Raw genomic sequence first — 17783 nt, 5'->3', positions numbered from 1 at the left:
CACGGTGAGTCTTTACTCACACGATCAACAATCAATTATAGATGAACATTAAACACACAAAACACGAGCTGATGCCATTAAATATGTTTCCTCTTTTCTGTAGGTATACTGTACTAATTTAATATTTGTATTTAATAATACTACATATTATATATATCAATACGGTATTAATATATATATATATATACGGACCGTATTAATTAATATATATATATATATAATTAATACGGTCCGTTGCTCAGTCACATGGAGAGGGAGTGTGTAAATGTTCCGATTAGTCTCGTTAATCCGGATCGGCCTGAGGGACCATGTGGGTCCGTAGCCAATGGCCTGCAGCCACTGAGGGTCACGGGGTGTGCATATGGGGGAGTGCATGAGAGGGGGGGGCAGCAGCCCTTTATCTCTCGCGGCTCTCTGCAGGCTCTCGGTTCTCCTCCATGAATCCGGTACCGAGCATGTCCGGGTCGTCTGGGAGCGGCGCAGCGGAGCCGGTGGGCTACATCACCCGGGTCCAGAGCTTCAGCGCCTGTCACCGGCTGCACAGGTACGGACACACGGTCCCGGTCCCGGGGAACCAGCGACACACGGTCGCTGCTTTCCGGCCACGACCAGCGCGTTTAGTTCGGAGGTTTGATGCCGGAGAGACATCTGGTGTTGCCTTCAAGTGCCCTCAAACGTGTAGTAAAAGAGAGAACGTGGACCAGAAAATGTATTTATTTATTCTTGATTTTCCTTTAAAAACAAGCCAATCAAAAGTTCTGCTTTAGATACATTTTTTAAATGGTTAATTAACTTTTGAGTTTCAAATCTCCTCCTGAACTGCTTCTGAATGTGAAGCTCGAGTGTCCCATTGGCTCCTGAAGGCACCACGATGTTTGTTCTTCTCTGCAGCGTTCACCTCAGTGAAGACGACAACAAGGCCGTGTACGGAAAATGCAACAACCCCAACGGACACGGACACAACTACAAAGGTCTGTGGTCACGTGACCCGTGGCTCGCTCACTCACTCACTCATTCACTCACTCTCTCACTCACCCTCTCTCCCTCTCCCCCCCCCAGTGGAGGTCACCGTGCGTGGAAAGGTGAGCATCTACAAACAAGCATCAGCAAATTGGCGCGTAGAAGGGGGTCAGCTGACTGATCAGCTGTTTGCTCTTTGGATCAGCTGATGTTTCCTTCATGCTGTCCTTTTACATCCTGGTGTTACACTCTATTACTCTTTATTACATTGTAGCCTTTTTTACATATTCAACGATTCTATAGTTTTGAGGACGGGAAATTGATTTTTCTTCATGTCTTTTTTTCTACCACATTTATTCACATGCACGATTTCAACATGTTTCCACCTTTTTCTGATGTATTTTACAAAATAAATGATAAATTGTTGGTATTTGGTATAAATGTTGATATTCTTTTAAACGTCATGTTGCTGATCCTTCGTCCTCAGATCGACCGTGTCACTGGGATGGTCATGAACCTGACTGACTTAAAGAAGTGCATTGAGGTGAGATCCTCTTCATCATCTTCATCATTGCACAGCACACAGGCCCGTTTCTTTTGCTGATCGTAACAAGTGTCCATGTGCAGGACGTCATCATGACGCCACTGGACCACAAGAACCTGGACCAGGACGTCCCGTACTTCAGAAGCGTCGTCAGGTGACTTTCCTTCTGTTTCGTTAACGACGGTTAATAAAGTTTAGTTAGATGAGTTTCCTGTTTTGTTAACGATAGATAGTAAGTTAGTAATAAGTTTTGTCCCTCAGCACCACGGAGAACGTTGCTGTTCATATCTGGAATGAGATGATCAAAGTTCTTCCTCCAAACCTTCTGCACGAGATCAAGATTCACGAGACGGACAAAAACATCGTCATTTACAGGGGAGAGTAGATCAATGTGGTTATTGAGCATTGATCACCTATTTGATGTGATCTAAATTCCCTGTTTGCCTGCTGAGGACTTATTACAGCTTATATTATAAAAGTTTATATTCTTTGTTACACTTTAGTAGATCAAATCCATGAAAGCATTCCGATCAGCTGTATTGATCTACAGGTCAACCAAAGAGTGATCAAATGTCTTCTTGTATCTGGTGGAACTATTTCTCTCAATAAAAGAAACATTCATTGATCGTAGTTTTGTTGTTTGAAAATTGACTTAAATGTTTATTCCAAAGAAAAATCCAAAGAGGACAAATAATGTTTAAAAAGCTGTGCACATGTGTTAGAAGTAGCTCTGAAGCGGTTCTCCCAGGATGTTCTCCATCTCCTGAACCACCTTCTGGACCTGCTGCTCCACCTCCTCACATTCATCTGAAGCAAATAGAATACATATTGAACCACGATCATCAATGCCAAACACAAAGTCAACACCAGGAGCGAGAGTGTGTCCTCACCCTCCATCAGTTCAGCCAGGAAGGGGATCGTCTCTGGAAGAAGAACCATGTAGTTCTCCTTCAGTTTGGACGCCAACTCCATCAGCACCAACAGAGAGGAGAAACGCACCTGAGGAGGAAGAAGAGAAGTATTTTCATGATTTACTCCGGTAAATTACACATTTTATAATTGTTGAGGAAAGTTTCATCTAGTGGGACAGAATCCAGACTGAAGAGGGTCAGCAGGTTCTAGTGGAGCCACACAGGAGCTCTCACCTTGGACTCGGGGTGTCTGGTCTTCAGGAGGACCTGGTAGTTGAGGGTCTTCCACTGCGAGTCGTCAGTCAGCGCTGCACAGAACTGACCCACACAGGGAACCAGGTGCTGGGTCACCATCACCTGGTACACCTGGTCTCCTCCTGCGGTGTTCCCCAGCTGCAGGGAGGGAGGAACAAGAGGAGCGTGAGGCTGGATTGGAACAGTCCTCCTTGAGTGGAATGACCCGTCATGCACCTTGTCCTTTCCTAACTCCTCGGGAACTCTCCTAACCATCTTCCCTTGACCCCGTGACATTTTCCACAGAGGTCGGGGGGAGACGGGGGACACGGACGGGGAGAGGCTCACCTGGTCCACCAGCGGGCCCATCAGGGCGTCGGCCCGCTCCCTGCTGAGGAACCTCTGGGTGTCGAACAGGAAGATCTTAAAGAGACAGTCGAGCACGGAGCGGAGCAGCAGACTGGTCTTCTCCGCAGAGCCAAACAGCGCCTCATCTGACAATAATCAATAATCATCAACGACCCCCTCACACAATGAATGGATTATAATAAAATACTTGATTTAATATAACACAGAAATAGAAAACTTGGTATCAGTGACCATGATATAGAGGAGACTATACAGCTGTAGTCAGTCACCTGGTTTGGACCCGGCCGTCTGTCTCAGGAGCTCTGACATCGGTTTCACCAGGTTTCCAGCGAACAGGACGAAGAGTCCTTTGAGCTTCCCGGCGATGACGTCACTCAAGCGGTAGAAGGTCAGCAGCCGCTCGCCGCTCGCCGACTTACTCCAGTCCAGGAGCTGGGAGCGAGAGAGCACGGAATCAAACCCCCGACTTTCGCCCACTGACGAGCAAGCGCTCCTCGCCGGCGCGCGTTACCTTGAAGAACAACGGCCTGAACGTGACCTCCGACAGCTTCATCACCATGGTGATCAGGCAGTTGATCACGTGACCTTCGACCTCCGCTGTCTTCTGCAGATCGCCCTGCAAACAGGAAGTCAGGGGGTTAAACCTGTCAATCAGCGTGTAGCCCCGCCCTAAAGTATCTCCTGCTTTATGGTCTGTTTGACTCTAAATGGACCATAGAAGACTCTAAACTAGAGACTGAGACCATAAACTCCTGTTTACAATGTTTACTGAGGGAATAAATCAAGAGAGAAGTAGAGTCATTTCCTCATAGACGTCTATGGGAGCAGAGGAGTCGCCCCCTGCTGGTCACTACAGAGAAGTAGAGTCATTTCCTCATAGACGTCTATGGGAGCAGAGGAGTCGCCCCCTGCTGGTCACTACAGAGAAGTAGAGTCATTTCCTCATAGACGTCTATGGGAGCAGAGGAGTCGCCCCCTGCTGGTCACTACAGAGAAGTAGAGTCATTTCCTCATAGACGTCTATGGGAGCAGAGGAGTCGCCCCCTGCTGGTCACTACAGAGAAGTAGAGTCATTTCCTCATAGACGTCTATGGGAGCAGAGGAGTCGCCCCCTGCTGGTCACTACAGAGAAGTAGAGTCATTTCCTCATAGACGTCTATGGGAGCAGAGGAGTCGCCCCCTGCTGGTCACTACAGAGAAGTAGAGTCATTTCCTCATAGACGTCTATGGGAGCAGAGGAGTCGCCCCCTGCTGGTCACTACAGAGAAGTAGTGTCGTTTCCTCATAGACGTCTATGGGAGCAGAGGAGTCGCCCCCTGCTGGTCACTACAGAGAAGTAGAGTCATTTCCTCATAGACGTCTATGGGAGCAAAGGAGTCGCCCCCTGCTGGTCACTACAGAGAAGTAGAGTCATTTCCTCATAGACGTCTATGGGAGCAGAGGAGTCGCCCCCTGCTGGTCACTACAGAGAAGTAGAGTCATTTCCTCATAGACGTCTATGGGAGCAGAGGAGTCGCCCCCTGCTGGTCACTACAGAGAAGTAGAGTCATTTCCTCATAGACGTCTATGGGAGCAGAGGAGTCGTGGGAATCACCTGACAGTGTTCGGCTCTGAAGTCCAGGGCAGTGAGGAAGAAGGAGGTGAGCTCTGATTGGTGGAAGTTAAGCTGGTCTTTCTCCATGTGACCAATGTGTTCCTTCAGGATGCTCATCAGCGCCCCCAGCTGACGCTAAAAGGAAACACAGCAATCAGTCATCGTCCGATCAACGATCAATGTCAACGGCAGAGCATCACACGTCCTCATGTTCTGACCAGCTACTAGTCAACTATTTAACTTTCTGACTGCGATTGAAATGTAATAGTTTGTTTCCTCTCTGGGTCTGGACTAAAATGACTACAGTACCCATGAGCCTCTGCTGCTGCTTTGTAAGAGAAAAAAGCACCAATCAGATTCTAAGCTCCAGAAGCATGTGGCTTTCAGTAGCTAAACTGTTTGTTTTGAAATCAAGGCAGTCAGCTGATCTCTACCTTCCTGTCCACCACCATGCTGCCGTAGCACCTGGTGAGGGTGGGCAGTAGGACCCTGGGGGGCAGCCGGGTGGCGAGGGAGCTCCTGAGGGAGGCCAGACGAGCAGACAGCTGAGTGGAGGAGGAGGAAGAGGACGAGGAAGTCTCCACCAGCCGAGTCAGCCGACACACCTGTGGGAGGGGGGGGAGGAGGGGAGTGAGGCGTCACCCTGGGCGTGTCATTTCCTGAGTGGGCGTGGTCTCAGGTGAGTTGTACCTGAGAGGTGGTGTCCTGTAGGTACGGGCTGATGAAGTGAGGCAGCGTCTCCGCGACGCGCTGCAGGGCGGTGACGGCGCTCAGCAGGTAGATCTCATTGGTCAACAGCTCCTTCCTGTCCGTCAGCGCGCTGAGCACCGCCGGCATCAACCTGAGGCCCAGAGAGAAATAACGATGCTCCATCAGTATGTATATATATACATAATACTACATATATATATATATACACACAGTGAGACACCAGTAGTTCAGAGCTCACATTACTAGCATGTTGTATTGGAGCGCGACCAGCGGATACCTTGGTAACTGTGGGATGGCGAGGGCCTTTAACGTGGCGACGGCCTCGGCGATGCAGAGCAGAGCGCTGCCCGTCACGTTCTTCTCCTCCTCCGTCGTCATGACGATGTCCACCGTGTGCCGCAGGACGGGCACGAACGCCTCCTGGTGGTCGCTGCCGAAACTGCGACAGAGCAGCTTGAGGCTGTAGAGCGCCGTCTGGCGGTTGATGGCCTGCTCCGCCTGCGTCCCGTGGGCGCTGCCTTTACCCACAATGCTCAGGAGGTCGCCGGTCAGCTGTAGGAGCACAGTGACCTGAGGAGACGGTGTGGGACGATGTAATAAAACTATAGCAGGTGAAGTTAGTGTGGTAGATATGTTGAGCTACGTCACCTGCTGCTCCTCCCACTGGGTGCGGTGCTGCAGCTTGTTGTTCAGCAGCTCCATTGCCTTCCTCCTGACGGAGGGCAGGTGGTTACCCATCAGCCCCCTCATCACCGTGATGAAGGTATCCGTGGGCAACAGGGAGTTCACCTTGTCCAGGACTTCGTAGGCTTTGTTGAGCAGAACCCTCCAGAACTTGGCGGTGGGCCGGTCCGTGTTGTCCTCCACGCAGCGAGCAACGCTGTGGACGTAGCGCAGCACCTCCTCCAGCAGCCTGAAAGACATCGGGCAGCGATCACCTCCTGCTGCGCCCTCGCACACTGATCACCTCCTTCCTCCTCATCGCGAGGAGAGACTCACCTCTGCTGCAGAGACTCGTCCACGGCATCGACTTCGTCCGCAACCTGTAACGCAGAACGCGTTCTGTGTCAGTGAACGCCACACGCCGGTCATTCAGAGCGCGTGTGTCAGTGAACGCCACACGCCGGTCATTCAGAGCGCGTGTGTCAGTGAACGCCACACGCCGGTCATTCAGAGCGCGTGTGTCAGTGAACGCCACACGCCGGTCATTCAGAGCGCTTCACACACACAGAACGCGCGTGTCAGTGAACACCACGAACTGGTCAGTGAACACACCTTCCCCACGAAGCTGGCCGAGCCGAGCAGCTGAGCCATGAAGGAGAGCGAGAGGAACTTGAAGTGCCTCAGCTCTTTGCTGCTGTGGCTCTCCAGACTGAAGATCAGCTCGTGCACCTCCTCCACCTCCTCCTCCTCCGTCTTCTTCTTTGTGGGTCCTGCCCGGCGCTTCACCGGAGCTGCAAACGTATATGAGAACATGCTCAGTTGCTCCCCCGTTGAAAACTTTAAAGCAGTGTTATTTCCCGTCTGGAGGGAGACGTTTAAACTCCTCACCGGCGTCTCTGTCGTCAGGAAGCTGCAGCAGGAAGTGCAGGATGTTGATGATGGTGGTCAGCTGATCCGTGACGTCGAACCGACAACTGAGAGAAATCCAGAAGTCCACGTCTTTCTCAAGAGCCACATCCTAAAATCACAAACACACTTTTCATTAGCCGATCGTGTACCAATACTACAACTCCCACAATGCCTTGCTCCGAAACCACCTGCCTTCTCGCTGGTGGACCTGGCAGTCTGCGTGGCGTGCAGCTTGAATAGGATGAGCATTAGGACCCAGAGGAAGCGCTCGGGGCCCAGCGTGGCCATCAGCTGACTGAGGATGGGAAGCCGCCGGTGATCGGGGACGTGAGGAAGAGCGTCGGCAAAGACGTGGAGGATCCGAGTTACCACGGCAACCACGTGAGAGGGAGAGCTGCCGTCTGCAAGCTGGTGGGCCTGAGGAGGGCGAGGAAGAGGAGGAGAAGGTGGTGAATCTCTGAGCGCTCCAGATGTTGGTCTCCAGATGTTTCCCGTGCGTCTCACCTGGATCAGAGCCGGTATCACCATCTGAACCGTCCTGTCGATGACTCTGAAACTGTAGGCGTCGTCCAGGCGCATGATGTTTGCACCCATGAAGGTGAAGATGGGCATGATGTTAAGCAGGACCTTCTCCTAGGAGGGGAATCGGATACAGGTCACATGATCATCACCACATCCTCTCACACACTGACCACCGCAGTACGCCTGATCTCACTCACAGGGAAGATGGCGGCGGCGGTGGCGAGCAGCAGCAGGGCGTGGTGGTGAGTCTGGGGCACGTCAGAGGTTCTGATGCATTGAACCACCAGCTCCACGTTGAACTTGTCCTCCTCCAGGGGGGCTGCAGAGGGGGGAGAGGGGACAGTTAGCGGGCTCAGTTGGGTTCTTCTTCTGGTGTCAATGAGTCTCTGCTGACCCACCGGGACCAGCGGCGCCCCCTTCAGGACACAGCTTGTGACAGATGTTGAGCAGACAGCTGAGCAGCAGCTGCTTGGTGTACTCCATGTTGACCTGCTCGCCGGGACGAGCCTGCTGACTCCTGAGAAGACGCGCAGGGGGTCAATCGAAAGGTCGTCAATTATACAAACAATTCGTCTTAACTCAATACTTCGTTAACCAGCAGCTCGTTAACCTCGTTACCTGGCGAGCAGGGAGAACAGAGTTGGGACCAACATCTGGGCTCTCTTCAGCTTCTTCTTGTGCTGCAGCAGCTCCAGGATGAGCGTGACCCTCCTCCACGACACGCCCGCCCCCCCCTCACAGGCCCCCTGGAGCCTCCTGGTCCGGGACACGACAACGTTAAACACTGCAGGTAGTTTAATCCGTCATAAAGAATAAACTTTAGTCAACAACCTAAACGGGTACATGGAGGGTGAAGTACTACATGTGAGATGTAGTACAGTAAGAAGTACAATAGCGCTGCAGTGGATTGGGATCCAGATGATGAACTCCACCTCTGACTCATCATGCTACGCCGGGTCTGCTGCACCGTCATGCTCTCTTTGGGTCTCTCGGGTGGAGTCAGCTCATTGGCCACCAGCTGCCCGTCGATGGTCACCTGACACACAGACGAGACAAGGAGCAGGTCAGCTGAGCAGCCAGCAGGAGGTGGAGCCTCACAGGGTGGGGTTTGTGGGTGGAGGTCGCGTCTCACCGCCTTGAAGACGCTGCTGACGGTGTCGGCCACCAGAGGACTGCTGGTCTCCACCAGCACGTCCAACACCACCGTCAGGAGCTGCTGCTGCAGCGACTGGCACCCCAGTGCTGAGAAGAAGGGCTTGGTGATCTGCGGGGGGGCGGGGGGGTTAATAACCTTTATTTGACCCCAGGCTCTTTGCCCCGGCCTCAAACCAGGCTCGGAGTTACCTGTTCCAGGGCGATGACCTGGCAGGGGGGCATGTCGGGGTGGGGCTGGCTGGAGGTCTTCAGGGCCCTGATGAACAGGTCCAAGCAGCTCTGGTCTCTTGCCAGCAGGGGGGCCGCCGCCTCGTTGTACTTCCCCAGGACCAGGTGCACCAGGCGGGCCTCGGAGCGCAGGGGGGCGGGGCCCTCGGGGGTGCTCTGCTCCAGGAGGCGCTCCAGGACGGGCAGCAGGTCGGACAGGACGGACTGAGAGAGACAGAAGGTGTGTGATGAGGCCCCGGGGGGGTCCAGTGATGGGGGATGCTGTGCTCAGGTGTGTTCCCCCGCTCACCTGTCCGTTGACCTGGCTCAGAGCTCCCAGCAGGCTGCAGGCACTGTAGGAGGGGCAGCTGGGGGTCTGGGCGCTCTGCAGCAGCTGAGTGATGGAGGAGCGCATCTTCTTCTGCATGGACGTCGCTTTGAGGGACGTCGACTCGTCATGGAGTCGCCCCAGAGCCTGTAGATTAATAGGTTGTATGTTATACATGCACACGTTTGGACCACTGCCTTATCCAACTCACCTGGCTCAGGTACGTCGGGTCAGCGATGATCTCTTCTGAGGTCTTCAGGAGCCTCTCTGTGATTGGCTGGAAGGGAGAAGCGGCAGCCTCTGAAAGGACTTGCAGGGCGGCGAGCGCCGCCCTCCGCACCTCCCGAACCGGAGAGGTGAGACAGCAGAGCAGGGACGGGACCACTGAGACACAGACGGGTTGTTACCTAACTTAGCTTAGCGTGTTAGCATGTGGCGAAAGCCAGGTGTGTGAGATTCCTTACCGGGCGAGTCAGCGGCGACCAGCTGCTCCAGCGTGACAGCCGGCATGGCGCTCAGTAGAGCCCCGCCCACATACAGGGCCCGGGTCTGCAGGACGGCGCCCACCTTCACGTCCAGCTGGTCGCCGTGGTTACTGCTGTAGCCCCACAGCACGCACAGGAAGCGGAACAGCATCGGCGGCTCACTGAGGTGAACCTGTGGGGGGGTCAGACTTTATGCTAAGCTAGGCTACATTCCAAAAACATTTCATTTCTCGACCCGAGATGAACCACAGGTGTGACTGGTAGACAGGAAGTGAACTCCCACCTGGATCAGCAGCTTCATCAGGTCCCGGAAGCTGGCAGCGGACGGCCCCTCGCCGGCGCCGCTTATGATGACACCAAAGAGACGGCAGGTGATCCCGAGGTAACAACAGGTGTTTGTGTCAAACTTCTCCGGGTTCCACCACACGTCACCTGGGAGAGACGTGAACACACGACATGAAGACATGACTTCGGGTGAGCTCACCTGGGGGACGTGTGGACACGTGACTTCGGGTGAGCTCACCTGGGGGACGTGTGGACACGTGACTTCAGGTGAGCTCACCTGGGGGACGTGTGGACACGTGACTTCAGGTGAGCTCACCTGGGGGACGTGTGGACACGTGACTTCAGGTGAGCTCGCCTGGGGGACGTGTGGACACGTGACTTCGGGTGAGCTCGCCTGGGGGACGTGTGGACACGTGACTTCAGGTGAGCTCACCTGGGGGACGTGTGGACACGTGACTTCGGGTGAGCTCACCTGGGGGACGTGTGGACACGTGACTTCAGGTGAGCTCGCCTGGGGGACGTGTGGACACGTGACTTCAGGTGAGCTCACCTGGGGGACGTGTGGACACGTGACTTCGGGTGAGCTCACCTGGGGGACGTGTGGACACGTGACTTCAGGTGAGCTCACCTGGGGGACGTGTGGACACGTGACTTCAGGTGAGCTCACCTGGGGGACGTGTGGACACGTGACTTCAGGTGAGCTCACCTGGGGGACGTGTGGACACGTGACTTCAGGTGAGCTCACCTGGGGGACGTGTGGACACGTGACTTCAGGTGAGCTCACCTGGGGGACGTGTGGACACTCACTTACCTTTGAAGGAGGCGTCGTGGCACCGCAGGGAGGAGATGAAGTCTCTGAGCAGAGAGATCAGGATGAAGCTGAACTCTTGGTCCGGCCGCTCACCTGGTCGCCCACAGCTGCTCAGGTAGAGCGTCAGGGCTTCGGAGAAGGAGGAGGAGGGGGGGGGCGCCACACGGCTCCCAACTTCCTGTTAGAAAAGCAATGACCAGGTTTCAATGTCACTTTATTTTATTAATGCGGTTTCTGTCATTTTCATGAAAATATTTAATTATCTCAAAGCTTCTGAATGACGTAATAAACCGTTTCTAGACTAAAGAGGTTTCGGAGGCTCTCACCTGGCCGGCGACCCCGATGACCTCCAGCAGCCGCGCCTCCAGCAGCGCGTAGACCCGCTGGGCGGTGAGCAGGTGCTGGGTCCCGCTCAGCTGGCCCAGGCAACGCAGCAGAGTCCGGGTCAGCACCGGGAAGGAGGCCCGGGCCCGGAGGGAGGAGCCCCGCTGCTGCTCCACCAGCTGGGCCAGCTGCTCCAGCTGACGGAGACAAGAGTTCATCGTGGAGCTGGTTGGTCTTCAGTAGAACGTCACATTTAACAGTTTAACATTCGGAAGATTAAAAAACTTTTAATAACATTCTATCGATGTTCTTTCTGACGGCCCTTGAACACATCACGTCTGACAAAGAAAAGTCTCATTTCAATCAAACAGTTTCCTCCTTCAAATAACTAATAACTGGACTCACGGCGTCCCGTCTAGAGGAGTTCTCCATGTTCGACAGGTTCTCGGTCAACGTGGAGACCAGGCGTTCGTTGGCCGAACCCACAAAGTCTTCATCCCCGCTCGTCTTCATCAGCTCGTCAAACTCTGTGAGAAAACTTTAGGTGAAATAAACCAGCTGCTAATGCGCCGAACTAATCCTCCACTTTTATTCTGTAGAGCTGTTTGTATTTTATGTGTCCCACATAAGTCCTTCTGGATCCCTCTGTAGGTCTGGTACCTGGAGCCCAGTTCCGGGTGAGCGGGTGTCGGCACACGACGGCGGACCGGGCGACGCAGGAGACCAAGCTGAGCTCGTCCGAGGAGGTGATGACCAGGAAGGGCAGGAGCCGCCAGCCAGCCTTCTGCACCAGCTCGGTGTCCCCTTTTCCTAGCCGTGGATCGGACAGTAAATGCACCGCCTCCGTCAGCACCGGCAGCCTGCGGGAGACGATGCAGAGCTCAGAGTTACGGACAGGACACAAAGGCATCGCCATTATTCCTTATAATGATAACGGGTGAAAATCCCCCGTGTGGGACGAGTAAAGGATTATTTTAGTTTATCCCGTTGTAGATGTGTGTGTAGTTCACTGACCAGTGATCGTCCTGGGACGAATCGTCTCTGTGCAGCAGCGACAATAGAGAGGACACCGAGTCCTCGGGATCCAACACGTCCAACAGAACCTGAACACAACAACCGTCAGCTGTCTTCTCCTTTGACCCATCACACCCGACCCCCTTCCTCCTCCGTCACACTGACCTCCATGACCTTGAGAGTGGCTGACACGACCTCAGGCACGTCGTCCTTCAGTCGGTCCGTGACGGCGTCTCTGACGAAGACTTCGTCTAAACTCGGCTGGAGCCACGTGAGATAAAACGGAAAAGGTTTAGAGCCTTGAGGAGCACAATAACCTGACGTAGCTTCCCACGAGATGAAGCATTTAGAAAGTAGCAGAGGAATCCGTCTCCATTGACCGCGATGTCACCTGTGCACCGTGACGTTACCTGAGCGGAGGCGACCACGCCCATCAGGTGCTCCAACGCAGAGACCCTGACGGAAGGCTGCGGGTGTTTCAGACTGAGCAGCAGCGACGTGTCCGAGTCACCGATTACCTTACGGAGGAAAGCACGTTAGCTACGTCACACACACCTTGTTGTAACGACGGCCCGTGTGTGTACCTGGTGTTTCCCGCTGCAGGTGGACAGAGAGAGGAACTGCAGGTACCGACGCCTCTGCTCACCGACGCCGGCCACGTGACCCACGAGGAGGCCGTCCATAGCGGCGCAGTATCTGGGGAAGGAGGACCGCAGAGCTAACGCTAACGCAGAGCGTGTAAAACAGCGATAAATGAAGAGCGTCCGGCAGCTGGACTCACCTGGATTCAAACAGCCGGACCAGAGGGGAGAGGCGGCGGTGGAGGTCCGAGGTTTCCTCAGCGGAGAGTTCAACATGACCGAGGTACTCTTCCAGCATCAACCTGCAACGCCAACATGTCACCTTCTAGCTCGCCCAATTCTGACATAATCAAAGTCCTCTAATTTCTATAGAAACAGAACCATCGTTTACACATGTTGGGAGAGAAAGGGGGGTATGAAACTATTTACATTATTACAAACTTACGATTTATGGTCACATGACTTCAATCACAACGTCAGTTTCACTGGGCTTCTATTTTTTGCAGATTTTAAATTAGACATGTTAATAAAATGCTTTGATTCAATGTCCCAATTCTAGGGTTTGTTGTTGATGCTGTAGGTGACGAAGGTGCGTTTACCGCGCTGCCGTTCGGTCCAGGTCTCCGGTCAGAGGGACAGACTTCAGGACGGCCTCCAGCACGCCGAGCTCGTCGGTCTGCGCCACACCTGGGACAAAGGAGGACAGGTGAACAGGGTGTCTTCTCACAAACAGAGAGAGGGGCGGGGCTCCGGCTCTCACCTGGGGAGGGGCTGAAGACAGCGTGGATCAGGTGAGGCAACAGGTAGCGCAGCAGAGGAGCCACGTCGTGGGTCGTCGCCATCGCCTGTAGCGTGGAGGCCAGCGCCGGCACTCGGCTCAGGCTGAGGAACGCCCTGAGGAGGGGTGGACACAAAGAGGGCGGATCAGAGGAGGCCACGCCCATAGAGGAAGCCCACCAGCCCCAGTGCTGATCCCGGTCCTACCTGGGCCCCACAGAGCCCTCCTTCTGGTTCTGCAGCAGCACCGTCAGGCAGCCCAGACCCTCCCTGGTAAGCGCCGCTCCCCCAAGCAGAGACCTGCAGACGTGGGCAGCGAGGGAGTCCACCAGACTCGCCTCCATCACCACCTTCACCGCCAGCTGGCATACAATCATGAAGGAGGAGGCTCTGTAGTCCGTCAGAGGAGACTTCAGACCCTGTGAGGAAGAGGAGGCAGGTTAGGAGAGCCCGTACCAGAACACCTCCATCACGCGAGATGACGTCTGTGAGATGTTTTCACCTTCTGGACGAATGGCAGCAGCTTGGAGATGATGACGTCGGACACTTTGTCCACAGCCTCCAGAGAGGAGACGATGGTGGAGGAGTAGAAGGAGAAGACCACCCTGAGCTGGGAGCAGTCACCAAGGCGCCCTGAATACGCCTGGATGAAGATGAAGAAGAGGGCCATCTCATACCACCATCTTTTCAGAAGCTCAGATTTAAACTTTAGAGAAATATTTATCTACAATAAAATCTCAAATGCAAAACTTGTACTTTCAGCGTGTACTTCTACACTGAGCTAGTATTACTGTTACAAGCAGCTAGATACTCATAGACATCATCATCGGCGTGTGGTCACCTGCACGGCGTTGGTGACCAGCGAGCAGATGAAGTCCATGAAGCTCAGGTCCGTGTAGCAGTGGGTGATCAGAGCTCCTCTGGAGAGCGGAACGCCACCTGTCTGAGGACGCAGCAGCACGGAGATCAACACACACACACACACACACACACGTCTAATACAAAGGGGGGGGTCAAAATCACACCTGCAAGCTATGCAGCCAGCTCCAGCGGTTGGTGGCGTCTTTGATCTTCAGCAGCTGCAGGACCCTGACGAAGACGTTGGTGTCGTGGTATGGCAGCGCGCAGGCCAGCAGGCTGTCCACGTTGTACAGATGGATGTGGAAGCTGCAACACAACGTGAGGAACACCTGCAGTTACATCTGCTATTTCTCTGTCTCCTCCCCCGTTAAACCAAAACATCTGGAGGACTTGTACCGGTGGACCAGCCACTCGAGGCACTTGTGAGCCGGCCTGAGGAGGAAGTACGGGCCGAGGCGGGCGAGGAAGAGCGATATGCTGGCGTCCAGCTTCTCGTTGACCTCCCTAGATTGGACGCTGCGCTCTAGGGTCAGCGAAGCCCGGCTGAACAGGGTGTCCTGGAACTCCAGCAGGGCGGGTTCGATCCCCAGCAACTCCTCCAGCCCTGTGCAGCCTGGAGGAGGAGGAGGAGGCGGTTATATAATACAGGGGCGCTGCTGGCGGGCAATGCAGATCCTGACCAGGACTCACCGAGGGCGTAGAAGGTGCTTCGGTCCATAGAGGCGGCATCTTTGGGGTGGAAGAGGAGCGAGGCGACCTCTCTGCGGGTCAGCAGGTCGGGGTCGCTCTGAGGCAGCGCGAGCCTCTTCAGTTGGTGGGCCAACGAGGTCATGGTGACGGGATCTGGTGGGTGGACACACACACACACACACACACAGTGGGAGTTTAGAATAAGACAACACAGAAGGCCAGAAACTGATATTTTAATGTGATTAATGAGATTATTGAAACATGTTATTGATAAATGTCAATGTTGACTATGTTATTGGATTAATATTAGGTCATAACTGTGTTAAGATTTTTTTCAAAGAGGGTTGTAAGTAACTGGCATCAGTTCACTAGTATCACTGGCATGTAAGTAAATAGAAATGTGTTAATTCTGTATTCGGATACACGTCTGGTGACGTAAGTACAGCTTCACATTAGCATGTTCAACGCGAGGCCAGAAGATAAAGAGACGAATCAAAGATTCTTCTGAAAAACAGAATCGCCGAAGGTTCATATTAATAATCCACTTCATGATCTCCACTTCTTATTGTCTCCTGATGACCGCAGCCTGCAACCGTAGCGCCCATAACAACAGTCGTAAAAAGCAGTGAAAACGTGTCAAAATGAAGACAAAGATCATTAATAAGTAATTAGTCATGTTGATGCCGAATTTAAAAGTTGATGTTTTGGTTTAAGAAGAAGCTTAGACTTCCGGTCTGCACAGAGCGTGCACTTTGGGATGAGCAAGGAAAGCTTAAATCTACAGGGTTTTTTTTACAGTTTCTCGTGCGATAAAGTCCAGACCGCTAAAATACCCCGTTAACGGCTGCATTCCGACACCAACTCACTTGACTTACTCTACCAGTGCGCCTGTACTAAAGCATATGGATTAACTCGTTAGTCTAGATTGCTCGTGTATCACACATGTTAGCCTGGTAGCTTGTTAAGCTAACTCTCCGACTGTTAACGTCTCAAACGTCACAAGCAAAACGAAACCGAATGCCCCGCGACCACCGAATATAAGGTTAAACATACCGGAACAACACTAAAGTAATAACAAGTCAATACGTTACTGATAATTAAAGAAGAAACGACTCCAACCTGTTTTTCTGTAACTCAAATAAACACACACGTGAAGAGACCTCGTTCCGGAGATTCTACATCCGGGTGACGACACGCCGGGTTACTAGCCAATCAGAGCACAGTGGGATGGGACGAAGGTACCTAAAACTGGCCAATCACAGCAGAGTAGGGCGGGACTATACAACTGCTGTTTGTAGATCATTGTCTACAGAGTACTAAACTGTATACATTTTAATAAATATTTGATTTGATTTCAGCGGGTCGCATAGCAGCAATTCATGTACCAGCGAATTCTACTTTAGTAGTGTGTTATAAGATTATTTAGAACGCAGGACACAGGAAGAGCTCCGATGAACAGTTAGGAATCAGGAATCAGGAAACATTTATTGCCATAATATGTCAGACATACAAGGAATTTGACTTGGCGGTAAGTGCGTAACAGCAGACATTACGACAATGAACGACAAGACAACAGTGCACGAGGAATAACATAAAATACAATGCTATGGGTTAGTTTAAAAATAAAGGAATAAAAAATTAGAAATATTTAAAAATTAATTGCACCAGCGAACATCTTCCTGTTCTGTTGACAGTGAAAATGTGCAGTATGAAGCAGAGTGACCGGTGGGATGTCAGAGTCAGTCAGTGGGGGACCGGCTCTGTTCATGAGCCCAACTGCCGACGGGAAGAAACTGTTGGTGTGGCGGGAGTTCTTAGTCCTGATGGACCTCAGCCTCCTGCCAGATGGAAGGGGCACAAACAGGTTTTGTCGGGGTGAGAGGGGTCGGCTACCATCTTTATAGCTGCTTCAGAGACCTGGAAGTGAACAAGTCCTGCAGGGACGGCAGATTGCAGCCGATCTGCCTCTCTGCAGAGCGGATGGCGCGCTGCAGCCTGCCCTTGTCCTTGGCTGTGGCTGCAGCGTACCAGACGGTAATGGAGGAGGACCTATTGGACGTCTCTGCTGCATTTGACACAGTCAACCACCAGATCCTTATTTCCTCCCTTCAGGAACTTGGTGTCTCAGGCTCTACTCTCTCCCTTCTCTCGTCCTACCTCGACGGCCGCACCTACCGGGTAACCTGGAGAGGATCTGTGTCGGAACCTTGTCCTCTTACTACGGGAGTTCCTCAGGGTTCCGTCCTGGGTCCCCTCCTCTTCTCGTTCTACACCAACTCTCTCGGCGCTGTCATTCGCTCGCATGGCTTCTCCTACCACAGCGATGCCGATGACACCCAACTAATTCTCTCCTTCCCTCACTCGGATCTCTGTCTGTCTGACTGACATCTCTCAGTGGATCCGCCCACCATCTGAAAATCAACCCCGACAAAAGACTCTCCAACACAGGACCTGACTGTTAACTTTGGCAACTCCGTGTTAACGCCCACTTTGACCGCTAGGAACCTCTGCGTCACAATCGACAGCCAACTCTCCCTGACTCCCAACATCACCGCGACAACACGATCCTGTAGATACTCGCTCTACAACATCAGGAGAATACGTCCCCTTCTCACTCAGAAGGTACTGATTCAGGCTCTTGTCGTCTCCCTCCTGGACTACTGTGACTCTCTCCTGCAGGTCTCCTGCTACCACCATTCCACCTCTGCAGCTCATCCAGAATGCAGCAGCTCCACTGGTCTTTAACCTTCCTAAGTTCTCCCTCACTCCTCCACTCCTCCGCTCTCTTCACTGGTACCGGTGGATCATCCAGTTCTAAACACTGGTGCTCACGTACCGTGCTGTGAAT

At 53.1% G+C, this 17783-nt stretch overlaps 2 protein-coding genes across 2 annotated transcripts; one reads left to right on the top strand and one right to left on the bottom strand.

The window, feature by feature from the left end:
- Nucleotides 1–307: 307 nt before the first annotated feature.
- Nucleotides 308–2134, top strand: pts (6-pyruvoyltetrahydropterin synthase). Its single transcript, XM_040176685.2, has 6 exons — nucleotides 308–544; nucleotides 892–971; nucleotides 1060–1082; nucleotides 1448–1504; nucleotides 1588–1658; nucleotides 1766–2134. The coding sequence occupies exons 1-6, from the start codon at nucleotides 438–440 to the stop codon at nucleotides 1887–1889; spliced, it is 462 nt and encodes a 153-aa protein (XP_040032619.1). The 5' UTR covers nucleotides 308–437; the 3' UTR covers nucleotides 1890–2134.
- Nucleotide 2135: 1 nt separating this feature from the next.
- heatr1 (HEAT repeat containing 1) lies at nucleotides 2136–16120 on the bottom strand. Its single transcript, XM_040176684.2, has 44 exons — nucleotides 16055–16120; nucleotides 14936–15088; nucleotides 14642–14858; nucleotides 14410–14551; nucleotides 14226–14327; nucleotides 13887–14027; nucleotides 13592–13803; nucleotides 13368–13501; nucleotides 13207–13294; nucleotides 12808–12909; nucleotides 12611–12722; nucleotides 12437–12544; nucleotides 12192–12287; nucleotides 12027–12115; nucleotides 11673–11872; nucleotides 11418–11539; nucleotides 11015–11209; nucleotides 10689–10866; nucleotides 9876–10024; nucleotides 9572–9764; nucleotides 9319–9491; nucleotides 9090–9254; nucleotides 8762–9004; nucleotides 8550–8681; nucleotides 8350–8453; nucleotides 8036–8173; nucleotides 7816–7934; nucleotides 7615–7736; nucleotides 7400–7528; nucleotides 7088–7312; nucleotides 6875–7004; nucleotides 6599–6777; nucleotides 6323–6366; nucleotides 5972–6236; nucleotides 5601–5893; nucleotides 5303–5453; nucleotides 5047–5217; nucleotides 4613–4747; nucleotides 3530–3634; nucleotides 3288–3450; nucleotides 2998–3143; nucleotides 2650–2808; nucleotides 2395–2503; nucleotides 2136–2311 (listed from the first exon to the last, which is right to left on the bottom strand). The coding sequence occupies exons 2-44, from the start codon at nucleotides 15075–15077 to the stop codon at nucleotides 2223–2225; spliced, it is 6411 nt and encodes a 2136-aa protein (XP_040032618.2). The 5' UTR covers nucleotides 15078–15088; nucleotides 16055–16120; the 3' UTR covers nucleotides 2136–2222.
- Nucleotides 16121–17783: the final 1663 nt, after the last annotated feature.

Source organism: Gasterosteus aculeatus, chromosome 5 (genome assembly GCF_964276395.1).
Source record: "Gasterosteus aculeatus chromosome 5, fGasAcu3.hap1.1, whole genome shotgun sequence".
Lineage (NCBI taxonomy): Eukaryota > Metazoa > Chordata > Actinopteri > Perciformes > Gasterosteidae > Gasterosteus > Gasterosteus aculeatus.
This window is presented reverse-complemented; position numbering and strand designations above follow the sequence as displayed.

Coding starts and splice junctions, on each gene's coding strand:
- heatr1 (XM_040176684.2), bottom strand. CDS start 15,077: ATGACCTCGTTGGCCCACCAACTGAAGAGGCTCGCGCTGCCTCAGAGC. Junction 2,504..2,649: donor CCAGACACCCCGAGTCCAAG/GTGAGAGCTCCT, acceptor CTTCCTCCTCAG/GTGCGTTTCTCCTCTCTGTT. Junction 2,312..2,394: donor CCTGGCTGAACTGATGGAGG/GTGAGGACACAC, acceptor TATTTGCTTCAG/ATGAATGTGAGGAGGTGGAG.
- pts (XM_040176685.2), top strand. CDS start 438: ATGAATCCGGTACCGAGCATGTCCGGGTCGTCTGGGAGCGGCGCAGCG. Junction 1,083..1,447: donor AGGTCACCGTGCGTGGAAAG/GTGAGCATCTAC, acceptor CTTCGTCCTCAG/ATCGACCGTGTCACTGGGAT. Junction 1,505..1,587: donor ACTTAAAGAAGTGCATTGAG/GTGAGATCCTCT, acceptor GTCCATGTGCAG/GACGTCATCATGACGCCACT.